This window comes from Schistocerca americana, chromosome 7, assembly GCF_021461395.2.
Source record: "Schistocerca americana isolate TAMUIC-IGC-003095 chromosome 7, iqSchAmer2.1, whole genome shotgun sequence".
NCBI lineage: Eukaryota > Metazoa > Arthropoda > Insecta > Orthoptera > Acrididae > Schistocerca > Schistocerca americana.
Genome location: NC_060125.1, coordinates 527,482,865 through 527,498,065, shown reverse-complemented (window position 1 = coordinate 527,498,065; position 15,201 = coordinate 527,482,865). Strand labels below are relative to the sequence as shown.

General features: G+C 40.5%; 1 protein-coding gene across 1 annotated transcript in view; it reads left to right on the top strand.

The window, feature by feature from the left end:
* Nucleotides 1–257: 257 nt before the first annotated feature.
* The window catches only part of LOC124621969 (beta-1,3-galactosyltransferase 4-like), a 273,923-nt gene continuing 258,979 nt past the window's right edge, over nt 258–15,201 (top strand). The window contains exon 1 of the mRNA XM_047147503.1: nt 258–311. Within this exon, the coding sequence (XP_047003459.1) occupies nt 269–311 (43 nt within the window). The 5' untranslated portion in view covers nt 258–268. The remainder of the gene's footprint in view (nt 312–15,201) is intronic.

The following is a 15,201-nucleotide window of genomic DNA, read 5'->3' as shown; positions in this document are numbered from 1 at the left end:
GCGCGGTCACCTCAGCACGGTTGTACTCGCGTGCCCTGCAGTGACCAGGAGGCGTCATTTCTCACCAGTTTTGTCGCGGAGGGATACGCACGCCACGAGGCGTGCCCGTGCTGGTTTGCCGCCAAGGTCACGAGCCGGCGGGCTGCCGAGGTGCTGTGCGGCGCGCCGCGAGCGGCCGAAGCCAGTGCTGCGCGGAACATCGGCCGAGCTGGAGGCAGGCGCGGACGCAGCGGAAGCGGCGGCGGGGGCGGCGCAGGCGGAGGCGGCGATGCCGCGCTTCTGGAGGCGGCGGCCGGCGCTGGCGCTCGCAGGTACTCACCGCGGACAGAGGCCCGCAAACCAGCCCGCTGCGGCAGCCGCGGGTGTTCAACTTTGCTTGCTGCAACGCCGCACACGGTGCAACTTTTGCGCAATCGTCGGCACCTTGGCGACCACACGCTTGCCGGAAGGCGTCGTCTCTATCCGGTTCATCACTCATCGGTGGTTTGGTCAACAACACATTTGTTAGAAAGAATGTGAATGGTGTTCTTTTTCGTCGGTGCTGAATTCGAGAACGAAATAAGCTTTATTCTTTCGAGTTATATTTTTTTTTATGAAAGTCTACCCTCCGTCTATCGAAATCCTTGAAAACGCTGCGTATTGGTTACTCTCCTGTAGCCTAATGCAAATTTTCTGCATAATTAACTGTTGGAAAATAATCGAAATACGTACAAGGAAGTATCACCACGCTCGATCCTCAGTTCAGAAATCTGTCTCCAGGAAGTGTATGTGGTTTGGCAGCACTGTCGATGAGCCGTGATTGAACACGGAGAACCGCGTTGCGTTTGTTGTCACTTGCATCTCGGAACTGAGAATGCTGACAGTTGTTGGAAGTGCCTGTTTGTTCTTCTAAGCTGGTAAAAGTTTGTGGTATGTGTTTTGTGTTAGTTCATAAGAAGAAATGTTCGTTCCTGCGTAAACAAAACAAATTGTTTTTGTTATATCTGTGGAGAGTTACGTCTCAACAGTCAAAAAGAAAACTTAACGCTCTCGTAAAGGAATGCTACAAACTTTATATCGGTTGTGAGATTGGCGATCAGGGCGATAATCTGGTCACCCACATAAGATGTTCGTCATGTACTACACTCCTGACAGGTTAGTTTAAAGGACTATGTATGCGTACTTGTTATGTTCCCATGATTTTCTGGGAGCCACCGGACAACACATTCGACTGTTATTTTTGTCTGACAGAAATAGATAGATCGCCTCCAAAACAAACAAAACTGTGCAATTCACCATCTTATACATGGGCTGCATGTCACAGTGAAGAATTGTCAATTACAGTGCATCCTGAGAATGTGGCGGTCAGTAGCTGATCATTAAGGCGTCTTCCAGGATAATCTTGGAGCCATTAGTGACGAACATGGAGCACCGTTTCAGCAAGATCTTTCACAAATGGAAAACCGTTATCCAGGTAACTGGAAAACAGCAATATTGTCTGACTTAAGCTCGACCTTACGAATCGACGTTCCTGAATAAAAGTATCGCTTTACTTAGCTTTGATCCAATGTTACTCACTTCTTCGAATACTTTGTTTGCTGAAAGATTTCATTGTTATTTGCATTTGGAAGTCTTGTCCGAGAACGTTTCATTTTGTTAATTAAAGTGCACTTAATCACGTGGGTCCTGTGTGGGCTGTAATTATCGTATGACAGCAAAACTTGGTAGACATGCTAATGAGTTAATGCGGAACCGATTTAAGCAGGAAATAAATTAATTCCCCTTTTGGTCACCAGGTGCAAATCTTCCACTCTACAGCGTCTCAGCTCTTATTGAAGAAGCTGTGTATGTAGTGGTTAAAAATAAAATTATCACTATACTTTTCTCATTTGTTTGATCTTTTCTGCCCATGTCCTGTCTCTAATAGGTTACATATGAAAGCATTTCTATGCCTCTTTCTTGCATTCTCAAAGCCATATCTGCACCTGGTGGCCAAAATTGGAACTAATTTTTTTCCAGCGTAATCTGTTTAGCAGCAAATCGATCACAGCCCACACTGAACCTCTGTGAACAGCGACACTTTTAATTATAACCGCTCAGTATAATATGTAGGCAACCATAAACATTTACATAACCAATGTTACGAATGTTTTAAATCAGATATGGATTGGGGCGAATTATCTTCCAGAAACAGTGCATAATCTTGAAACTGAAAAAAGATTTCGTGGTTTGTAATGACACATTTCACCACATGATTCGAAGAGTACTGTAGCGGCGCTGGTGTTCGATACGCGCAGAGAAAAACGCTGAAAACGTTGCGGACTAGTCCAGTATGCGTTGTGAGTGTGGACATACGCTTACCGGCAGCGCATTACCGAGGGGGTGGCGAAACAGCCACCTGCCAATGACGCACGCACAGAGGGTTCGCAAGCGCTGGGGAGGGAGAAAAAAACGAAGAGGAATCCATCATCACTTCACCATACAGTAGAGCTGCATAGCCTTCACGTAAAAATATGGTAGCTTTAGTTTATCCTTGCTTTCAGTATTTGCAGTATCAATATACAAAGGCTGCGTTACAAAGCCGATCGGTCAGTCATTCAGACTGCTGCTCCTGCTAATATAGTGCATTAACTTCAAGTTGGCCCATCAGCTGCCTATTGTTGATTGGGTAGAAATCGGATCTATGGTAGGTTTATCAAGTAGTAGTTCTTTTATTTTAATATCTCCATATGAGAGTTAGTAATTCCTGCCCACCTCCTTTTACACATTATAGTAATAGGAATTCTTCTACAGAACAGAAATGAATGTCACGGACAAACATTTTTGGTTTGTTTTCAAATTTTACTTTGCTATCTGTCAGACACTTCATACCCTGGATAGGTTATCAAAATTTCTTGTGGCAGCGTTGTGTATCCCACTTTGCGCTAAATACAACCTTAATGTGAAGTAATGGATGTCATTTTCTCCGTCTAGTATTGTAATTGTTTACATCGTTGTTCCTTTTGAACTGCAATGGATTATTTACAAAAAATTTCGTGAGGGAATAAATATACTGTGAAGCAGTAGTCAGACTGCCAAACTCTTTTAATAGATGTCTACAAGATGATCGTGGATGAATGCCACGTATTGTTCTTACAGCACGTTCTTGCGCAATGAAGACTTTCTTTCTTAAAGATGAGTTACCCCAGAACATTATTCCATATGACATTACTAAATGAAAATATGCAAAATATGTCACCTTTCTGATTGTTCGGTAAATCTTCCCAAGATTTACGATGATTATAAGTGTAGCAGTGGCTGAATTAAGTTGTTTAATGAGTTCCAAAATAAGGTTTTCCCAGTTTAAATTCTCATCAATATTAACACTTAATAATTTTGAAGTTTTCACTGCACTTATTATTCCTCACCATGTGTTACAATTCGTATTAGTGTAGTATCCCTAGATGTGCATAACTGAATATGTTGTGCCTTTTTAAAATTTTGGTTGAGCCCATTCGCAGAAAACGAGTCAATGATACTTTTAAGAGCATTGTTTACTATTTGTTTCTGCACATATGCTTGGATTGATTACAATACTTGTGTCATATGCGAAAAGAACTATTTCTGCCTGTTGTATATTAGACGGTAGATCGTTTACGTATGTGAGGAACACTTTGTTAAACGTTTTAGCGATGAAGCAGAGAACGTACTGTGAAGGTCTGTACCAAGATAATGATGTGAGCGGGGTGAAAAAGTATAAGGAGCAATAAGGAGATATACCATAAGGGTGTACGGGATGTAAACGATAACTGGTTACAACGTACCATAATGGTGTAGCTGACCTAGAGACGGACAGTTTGATATTGTACACGTGCGGTCTGTCACGCCGAGAAACAACCTCAAAATAGCCTACAAAAGCAACAGAAAGTTAATTTAAACTTCCCCGTGCAGGTGATGAAAGAAAAAAAACACTTTTACAAGCGTTTTGCAAAGGCCAATTACGTTTACAATACGATCCAAACAAAGGTGACTATATTTCTAGCGATCGAAGCTGGGACCAATTTTATGACTGCTCACTGCTCGGGGTGCAACAATGCTCCGTAACTGTTATACATAGCTAAACCTTACAACGAAATGAACAGTAAGCACCAAATGATAATATAACAAACGTAATCTAAAAATAGGCACATTCGTAGTTATTGTATAACTATAATACACTTGAATCCTGAAAGTTAGTAAACGGGACAACACTTCCAGAAGTGGACAACACTTGCTTAGGTGTCTATACAAAGTTTTTAACACTTAGTTATTTGTACCGCCATACTTCTGTGATGAATGCATTTGATTCAGCAAATGTTTGTTTCCATTTAAGTTTAAGAAGTGATAGAATTCAGAACAACTGTATTTCAAATTAAGTTTCACCATTAGTGTCATATTCGATACTTCTACATTCATTTTACTTTTGTCGGTTTTCTACATCGTATTCATCAAAGAAAGGCAAGCCTGACTGCTGCATTTCTACCTGGAAGATATAACACAAACTCTATAATCTTAGAAATATTTTAATAAGATATATGTTTGGATGTTAAGTGCTGGAACATTTGTAGCAAACATATATCACTGGAAGTTGCTCACTCACAGAAAGTTCCGCACCTAAAGACTGGAAAGTTGCTCAAGTCACACCAATACCCAAAAAGGGAAATAGGAGTAATCCGCTGAATTACAGGCCCATATCTCTAACGTCGATTTGCAGTAGAGTTTTGGAACTTATACTGTATTCGAACATTGTGAAGTACCTCGAAGAAAACGATTTACTGACTCATACTCAGCACGGATTCAGAAAATACCGTTCTTGCGGAACACAACTAGCGTATTATACTCATGAAGTAATGAGTGCTATCGACATGGGATGTCAAATTGACTCCATATTTTTAGATTTTCAGGAGGCTTTCGACTCCGTTCCTCACAAGCGTCTTGTAACCAAACTCTGTGGCTATGGAATATCGCCTTAGTTGTGCGACTGGATTCGTGATTTCAAGATCACAGTTCTTAGTAATAGACGGAAAGTCATTGAGTAAAACGGAAATAATATACGGCGTTCCCCAAGAAAGTGTTATAGGCCTTCTATTGTTCCCGATCTATATTAACGACATAGGAGACAATCTGAGTAGCCCTTTTAGATTGTTTGCAGATGATGCTGTCATTTACCGTCTTGTAAAGTCATCAGATGACCAAAATGAACTTGCAGAATGTTTTAGATAAGATATCCGTGTGGTGCTAAAAGTGGAAATTGACCCTGAATAAAGAAAAATGTTAAGTTATTCACATGAGTACTAAAAGAAATCAGCTAAATTTCGATTACGCGATACGTCACACAAATCTGAAGGCTGTAAATTCAACTAAATACTTAGGGATTACAATTATAAATAACCTAAATTGGAACGACCACATAGATAATGTTGTGGGTAGAGCAAACCAAAGACTGCGATTCGTTGGCAGAACAGTTAGAAGGTGCAACAGATCTACTAAAGGGACTGCTTACACTACACTTGTCCGCCGTATTCTGGAGTATTGCTGTGCGGTGTGGGATCCGTATCAGATGGGACTGATGGAAGATATTGAAAAAGTTCAAAGAAGAGAGGCTCGTTTTATATTATCGTGAAATAGGGGAGATAGTGCCACAGACATGATACGTGAATTGGAGTGGCGATCATTAAAACAAAGGCGGTTTTCATTGCGACTGTATCTTCTCATGAAATTTCAATCACCAGTTTTCTCCTCCGATTGCGAAAGCATGCTGTTGGCATCCACCTATATAGGGAGAAATGATCATCACGATAAAATAAGAGAAATCAGGGCTCGAACAGAAACATTTAGGTGCTCGTTTTTCACGCGCGCCGTTCGAGAGTGGAACGGTAGAGACACAGCTTGAAGGAATGGTTCACTGAACTCTCTGCCAGGCACTTTATTGCGAATAGCAGAGTAATCACGTAGATGTAGATGTAGATGTTTTTTCTATGAAATGTGAAACTATTTCCTAACATGAAACTTTTTCTTTGTAGTTGGCCTAATAAGCATTTGATATTGGTAGTGCATGAATTATGTTCTCTCGTGTTATTTATGTTAATGAGGTAGATAAAAATGACAATTTTTGTTACAAATGCTGCAATATTAGAAAGGCCTATTTCGTTTTATCAAGCAGGTTCGGAAATATCGTAGATCCGGGGCTGACACAGTAGTTTCGTAGTAAGAAGGTCAGTCAAACAAGACGATTTAATTGTTAATTTAATGCTGTTGAAATTCACGATATTCTTAGGTACCATTTACAGAAACGTTCATTTTACATTTTGTAAGTGCACGAACAAGGGGTTTTTAATGTTCGAGATCGACTTCAACGAAAATCCCGCACAGCGCTCATGCCCTGTGGCTTATATAGCTTTTGTAGCCCGCTTTGAGGCCGTTCTCCAGTTTGATAGACCGCTCAAGTGTCCCACATCAATTCGTACTCGTCGACTTCACCTACGTCACTGTGGTACGTTGTAAACAGTTTTCATTTACACTCTGCTGGTATTATGTCTGTGTGCTAGAATTTTCTTCTATAACACACACTTCATAATGACGCTACGCACAAAGCAAGCGAGGCACAGTACAATGTGCCCATCAGCTGATGACAACCCTCTCCCACATCGATCGCGCGTTGCTTTTTATTGATTTTTTCCTCAGTTGAGGGGGCACTATTTAAAAGATGCAACAAAGCCACAAATTTGAAGGTACAGCAATGAAATTTTGCACCTTGCTTTACGTGAAAATAACACATTTACTATTAAGTTCCTTGGATTATGCATATTTAATTCTTTTATGGAATTTAAAAACTTTTTCAGAAACTATTCAAGATTTTTCTTCAAAATTTTCCCTGATTAATCTGTTTGCGTATAGTAAACTTCTCTCATGAGGTTTCTTTCAATGTATCGAATACGAGAATTTTAATAATTTTTCATTATAATTCTGTAAGTATAATATAAAATTCTGCAAAATTCCAAGCACTTTGCCCAGTATCTCAGTTTACACTCACAATTCCAAAATTTACTCTCGAGACAACATTTACTGGGTTTATGGAAATAAGTGTACAGAATTCCATAGTTTAAGCCGTCACACATTCTGAGAAAAAGGTATAGCAACTTCAAAAACGATAATTTTTAGGAAATGGAGTTTAAAGCGCAACCGAACGTTTTTTCTCACGTCACCTCCTCAGAAGCCCTCATATTCGTACTCGGAGTCCTATTTCCTCACAAGGCTTCTTTCGGCCTTCTTTCCTCTGCCAGGTCTTCAACTGACTTTTCAGCTGCGGAGAGTCGGTGTAAACCTATTTTCTTCAAGATGTCTTGAGTGAAATTTCCTGTCTTAAAACTCATTCTCACTAATACCTTCTTACTCCCTACGTTCCCATCATTCAATACAAGAAGTGCATCATAAGCGCCAATTTTGACAACTGTAGCAGGTATAAATATGGTTTTAGGGCATAGTTTGCATATAAGTGGATTTAGAGACTCATCTGGATTCTGGGTTTTGCCATGAACACACTTGTTTAGAACTTCAGGATTGGCGAGAGACCTGTACGTGGCCTTGACAACATCCAGGATACTATATGGAAGCCTCTCCTTGCGAATGTGGGGCTTGTTATCCCTCTGAGCCTGTAGGTGTTTACACCAGCTGTTGTGACACAGATGATGAATGGGATGTTCATTTGTTGACACCATGTGGAAGTATGTAGCCCATACTGCACTTTTCAAGTTACTTCCACTGTATAGGTCTGTCTGATAGCCTTGTCATCTCCGTCAGTAGCGCTAGGCAAAACAAGAACTGCTTCTTCATAAACAAATCAACTGGTTTGTTATTGTTTCTAAGATACGGTACAGTCATAGACGGTCAATAAAACCAGACAACATACATCACAACCCTTTAGATGCATCCCACGCAAATTTGATGAAAGTAATGCAGGGAATGGTTGTTCACCGAGCTAGTATTGAAGTGTTGTTTCAATAAGTGGGCGTGGCAAGAATGCTGCATGACACATTCAATTATTTTTAACGAACTTTGCATGTAATTTCATTATTGAAACTTTGGGAACTTATTGTTCATGAGTTCTGCTAATAAATAAAAAATAAATTGAAAACTGACATTTTCAGTCAATTTCATGAACGTCTTCCTGTAAACACGTTTAAGGTTAATCTAGTAAAAAACTGACTAATTGACTATTAATAAACGACTGAAAATAGCCAACTAACTATTTCTGTTTAAAACAGGTATTCCGCCTTTTAAGGCAAAATTTCTGGTTAAATGTAACGCCCAGTTTGGGTTTTCTATTTTTGAACCTGACAACTCTAGTAGGAAGGCGTGATGCCAACAGTGAACTTGTATTGCCCACTAAAAGCATATTCAAAACCACCACAAACCACTACATTTTTTCGCATATTTAAAAAAACTATTTGATTTTTATTTTCTTTAAGTGTATGGTATGTTGAGCAACCAAGAAATGAGACAGTTCACTTTACCCTTTGTGTTTAAAGCTGACTTAGTGTTACGAAATGTATCACGGCGAACTTTCTTAAGAGAAAATGAACAGCTCGAGATCATCGTCTTCTTCGACGTAAGGTTAAACATCAGAGCCGAAGGTAGTATCGGATGAAGTACATCCAGCTGCTTATTTCCTGTAATTGCTGCAGTCTGCTTCAGCACTTCTGCTGTCAGTTCATAATTGTGGCAACATTAGAGTCGACAAACTTCAAATGGTTCAAATGGCTCTGAGCACTATGGGACTTAACATCTGAGGTCATCAGTCCTCTAGACTTAGAACCACTTAAACCTAACTAATCTAAGGACATCACACACATCCATGCCCAAAGCAGGATTCGAACCTGCGACCGTAGCAGCAGCGCGGTTCTAGACTGAAGCGCCTAGAACCGCTCGGCCACAACGGCCGGCAGAGTCGACAAAGTAGCATACTGTAGATTGCAATTACTAAGTGTAGACGACAGTAATTTTGCTAGTAGCTTTTGTCAGCTAAGGTCGTACCCGTGTTACTTGTTTGTTAGATGGGTTGCATACCATTAGGCGTTACCTCAAAGCGATCTCACTAGCTCCTCCCTAAAAATCGGAAGCGATGAACCGTCTAGAAACTGAGTCAGGCTATATAAAGGGTCGGGTAACCTACGATCACTTTTGTTCCTCATAGCTATCCTCCTGCCCGTTACTTAAGGATAAACAGTATTGACAGCAAGGCTACAATTGTTAATGCTTAGTTCATGTTTCATTCGAAAATTGTTACTTTGTAACGTGAAACAGATGGATTTTGTAGTAAAATAAAGAAAACAATACAGATTTATCACATAGTGCCAGAAAACGCAATTTCCTCAAAAAAAGCTAAAATGAAAAACCGCTAAACAAAAATATTTCAAACATCGCTTAAATACTTCTTCGAACTCTCAATTTTGTTTCAAAAAACAAAGACAAGTCGTCGGTTCCCAGTTTCTCTCTCATACATGCATTGGTGTTTCTTTCCTTACCAGTGCTGGTAGTACTACCGGTAATCTTACTACTTACTGTCATTTAACTACTGTACCGAAACCACCCAATCATAGAGCGCAACTGTAGTCAACATTGATTCTTCATTCTCACTCCCGCTCAGATCGACAAAAATGAATTCATCATTTCGGATCTCTTCCTATATCTCGCTTTGGTTTTAATAATGTTCATCTGGCAAAAATGTCTTCCCGCTTCCGCATTCAACCATGCTAACACTAGTCGCGACAATGCAAACGTTGCCAGTTAGGGAAGTGGAGTGATGTCACTTGTATCCCTATATTCAAGCACTTCACAACAGAAATTAACAGTGTCTGTGGTTTCGGATTATTTGACAACAGTTATATTTTGCCACTAAAAATCAATTTTTGTGTATTCTGCCAGGGTCATTATTATGTGATACAAGTAGAGGATTCAATGGTTCCTCAACGTCTAGAAGAGCTTTCCACGCTAAAAGAAGTGAAATTCTCCTCAGAATTTTGTTGCTGTCTGGAAATCATGGCAACAAACTAGATCATGGCAGACAAACTAGATGCATCTCTGACGTTAGGCGTGTTCTAGGTGTAAGTGTGTATGTTTATCAGCCTTTCTTTTGGTTTCATAGCCTAGTTATTGTTTAGGATCTAAGTGCTTTTGCTTCTAAATTTAAATTTTTTGCACAGGATATGTGGGGACGACAACAACTTTAATTAATGGCTATTACCACAACGATGTCGTTCAACAGCTTGCGCGGATCTCCGTGTAGGATTCAAAACATTTATTAACCATTTGCAAATTCGAAAGAATGGGTTTCGGAAATACTGAATACGCCAAAGTGTATTCATCAGCAAACATTGCATGAAGCATTTCTGCATTGTAACACTTGTTTTTTATTAGCATTATTTCAAAGAGTGTCCTAAGCTCAACTACTGGTCTGTAATTCTATTTACCAAAGACCCTATGGACAGCCACTGCGTATCACATGCACGCGGAAATTTGAGGGGTTCTGCTGCTTCCCTGATTGTCTTGTAAATTTCGTGAAACAACTATTGACGAGTTGAAGAACGCAAAAATCAGTTGTGCGATTCCCTAAGTAGGATGTCATGATTTCGTGACGGCGCTTAATTCGCAGCAGAAGCAGTACGTTGAACCGAATGGCATACATATTTTATAAGGATCAAATGCGGAATGTCTGTTTTACAAAACTGAGACAAAACCATTGTTTAACACCTAACATTACATCCGTATTGTCTGTGCATATACCCTGCAGTTGTTGAAACCTAAATGGAATTCTTGAAGCGTGTCTTTAATTACTGTCACAATAGACTGTGCATTAATTAAATGCTGGACGTCGGCCAGTTTCAAAACCTTTGAAATTATCACATTGTTTGCAGCACTGTAATTTATTATTATTATTATCATTCCTAAATATTTGGTCACGCTTATGTCTGTTGCTTCAGCAACTAGAATGCTGTACATGCTTTCATCAGTATCTTGCTCCAGATTTACCACAGAATAGGGCCGTAGTGCATGTTTTCTACTAAACATTGTTCTATCTGAAGCTTTCTGGAAACATCACTGTCTGTGAATTTACTCTTACACAGATAACTTAAGTGATCAGATGACATGATCGCACAGTGGTTAGAAACAAATAATGCAAGGGAGCCCTCAGATTGATTCTCTTCTAAAGATTCTTTCACTGTTTTGAAAGGTATTTTTGTTCGTCTTACACTGCAGCATTTTGTGTTTTTTGTGTCACGGTGGCTTAATATATCGGCATAACGCGCTAACGAACTACTCCGAAAAACTTTAATAAGTGCGCTTATGTCACAGCCTTCAATTCGTTCTAGCCAGTCTGCAACTTTACCATCACGCAGACGTTCAGTACGAAATTTGTAGATATTCTGTGCCTTTACTTTTCCCGAGTTTAGCACTAAAAAAATATTTCTGACGTAAAGAAAACACCACATTAAACCGCGACTACAGGTATGCACTATGCATACAGTTGCAGGTTTATCAATACTAGAGCGTATAATAAATTGGGCACGTAACAATACGGGAACTAAGACAGAATACCGGAACTACACCCTGAAGAGCCAAACAAAGTGGTACACCTGCCTGATATCGTGTAGGACCCCGCGAGCACGCCGAAGTGCCGCAACACATGTGGCATGGACTCGACTAATGTCTGAAGTAGGCTGGAATTGACACCATGAATACTGCAGAGCTGTCCATAAATCCTTAAGAGTAGGAGGGGGTGGAGATCTCTTCCGAACAGCGCGTTGCAAGGCATCCAAGATATGCACAATAATGTTCATGTCTGGTGAGTTTGGTGAGCAGCGGAAGTGTTTAAACTCAGAAGAGTATTCCTGGAGCCACTCTGTAGTAGTTCTGGACGTGTGGGGTGTCGCGCTGTCCTGCTGGAATTGCCCAAGTCCGTGGGAATGCACAACGGTCATGAATCGATGCAGGTGGTCAGGCAGGATGCTTACGTACGTGTCACCTGTCAGAGTCGTGTCTAGACATATCAGGGGTCCCGTATCACTCCACCTGCACACGCCCCACACCATTGCAGAGTCTCCACCAGCCTGAACAGTCCCCTGCTGACATGGAGGGTCCATCGATGAATGACATTGTCTCCATATTCGTGCACGTCCATCCACTCGAACAATTTGACATGAGACTCGTCCGACCAGGCCACATGTTTCCAGTCATCAAGAGTCAGTGTTGACGGGCCCAAGCGAGGCGTAAAACTTTATGTCGTGCAGTCATCAAGGGTACACGAGTCGGCCTTCGGCTTCGAAAGCCCGTATCGATGATGTTTCGTTGAATGGTTCGCACGCTGACACTTGTTGATGGTCGAGCATTGAAATCTGCAACCATTTGCGGAAGAGTTGCACTTATGTCACGTTGAACGATTCTCTTCAGTCGTCGTTGGTCCCGTTCTTGCAGGATCTTTTTCCGGCCGCAGCGATGTCAGAGATTTGATGTTTTACCGGATTCCTGATATTCACGATACACTCGTGAAATGGTCGTACGGGAAAATCCCCACTTCATCGCCACCTCGGAGATGCTGTCTCTCGTCGCTCGTGCGCATGCTATGACACCACGTTCAAACAATCTTAAATCTTGATAACCTGCCATTGTATCAGCAATAACCAATCTAACAACTGCACCAGACACTTCTTGTCTTTACGGCCGCTCGGGATTAGCCGAGCGGTCTGGGGCGCTGCAGTCATGGACTGTGCGGCTGGTCCCGGCGGAGGTTCGAGTCCTCCCTCGGGCATGGTTGTGTGTGTTTGTCCTTAGGATAATTTGGGTTAAGTATTGTGTAAGCTTAGGGACTGATGACCTTAGTAGTCAAGTCGCATAAGATTTCACACACATTTGAGCATTTTTTTTTTCTTATATACGCGTTTCCGATCGCAGTAGCGTCTTCTGCCTGTTTATATATCTCTGTATTTGAATACGCATGCATTTACCAGTTTCTTTGGCGCTTCAGTGTAAGTGTTTAGGTGATATGAATTTCAGAGCTACTAGACGTTAGCTAATTAAATAGTTCTGTTTGCTGTAGGCTGAATGTGTCAAGTGATTTTTTAAAATAATTTTACCATAAAACATCCAAATATTTTCAAAATCCACCAAAATTATCACTTGCCACTAGATGCATAATTTTCACTCAAGGATAGTCATTTGTTTTTGGCTGCAGCCAACGTTAGTTAGCTGACAGTACTGTGTGAGTTAGTAATTGTTGTCAGCTGTGTCAAAGCCTTGTGTGTCACTCTGTTTCGTGCTGTCCTCTTTCCCGGCTGTGAGTATAAGTGACTGTTGCAGTTAGGATCTTTATTAAGCGCGTCAGTACAAATAACGATTTCAGTTCTGGTTACGAACAACATTTAAGCGATGAACTACAGGTTAAGGTGGCTACACTGAGGAGCCAGGCGGGGCTTCGTCTTTGATGTTGGCTGTACATAAAGATTGTGCACAGAGAGTTAATAATATTAATGGAACAGCCTAAAAGTTACATTTTGTTTAGTCCACAGCTCGTGGTCGTGCGGTAGCGTTCTTGCTTCCCACGCCCTGGGCCCCGGGTTCGATTCCCGGCGGGGTCAGGGATTTTCTCTGCCTTGTGATGACTGGGTGTTGTGTGATGTCCTTAGGTTAGTTAGGTTTAAGTAGTTCTAAGTTCTAGGGGACTGATGACCATAGATGTTAAGTCCCATAGTGCTCAGAGCCATTTGAACATTTTGTTTTGGAACTGTGAGAATGCATAGCTGAGTTGCTTTTGACACACGAAAATCATCTAACGTTGGAACAAAATCGAATGTCTTCAATAAAAATACTCGTACAGCTATGTATTTTATAATGAAGTTTCTACGGTTTCTCAATAGTGTTCCGCGAAAAGAACGTCGCCTTCCCTGCGTGGATCTCCATTTGAGTTCACGAAGTGTGTCTGTAGCACTCGTTTGATGATCGAGTCTACCAGTAACATATATAGCAGCACGGTTTCGAATTGCTTTAATATCTTCCATTAAACCGGCCTGGTCGTGACCCCAAACACTCTAGAAATACTCGAGAGTAAGTCGCACTAGTGTTCTGTAAGTGGTCTCCATATCCGATGAGCCACGCTCTCTTACAATGCCCCCTATAAACCGAAGTCGACCATTCGCCTTCACTACTACCTTCCTTACGTGCTCTTTACATTTCATATCGCCTTGCAGCATTACGCCGAAATATTCAGTCGACGTGGTTGTATCAATAATCACACTATTAGTGATGTATTCGAACATTACAGGACTGTTTTTCCGACTCATTTTTCATTATATTACATTTTTCCTCATATGGAGTCACTTGCCGTTCATTATACCAACTAGAAATTTTGTCTAACTCGTATTAATCTACGGTCACTTGTCGACGACATCTTCCTGTATACCACAGCATCATCAGCAGACACAGATTCCTGTCTCGCCCTGTCGGTCAGATCATTAAACTAAAAATGACAAATGAAATCTTATGTTGAAATCGTTACATACAATAACACATGAGTCATGAAGTTTCATTTGCAATTGTATTCTAATTAAGCATACCTGAAACTTTATTTAACAATTTTCTTTTACCCACAATCTTAATTTAAGTTCCAGTTATGCAAATATTAGATGACAAGTGCAAATTCATCTTAATTTTTGATATTTTGTTAAATGTAATGATATCCTCTCAAAATTTTATGTGTCATTTTTAATTAAATGTAACATAATAAAAGAAAACTCTCCCTTGTAAATCTCATATTTTTCGTCATTCAGCCATCTTCCATATCAGTTATATACCAGGAAATGCAGAGCCTTTAAAGAGTCGAACCCGGGAGTTTAAAACTGCTTCAGACTTCTGATAATAATATGTACAAAAGAGTTAATGTATTAAGCATTTGACGTTAAGTTCGTAACCGAGAGAATATTTAAAAACGGTTTGAAATAATTTTTAAAGTTTGTTGGAAGTCACTGAATGCTCTCAGCATCAAACCAGATGAGCTCCGTTTTAAGCAACAGCGGATTTTTTTCACTCATCTGAAAGTTTGTGATATCAAATCTTCTGAACCATATGTCGTACATGATATAATTTTGCAGGTTCATCCATTGAAATATATTGTCACTGTGTGCTATATGTGTTACGAATACCATTAGTAGTAAA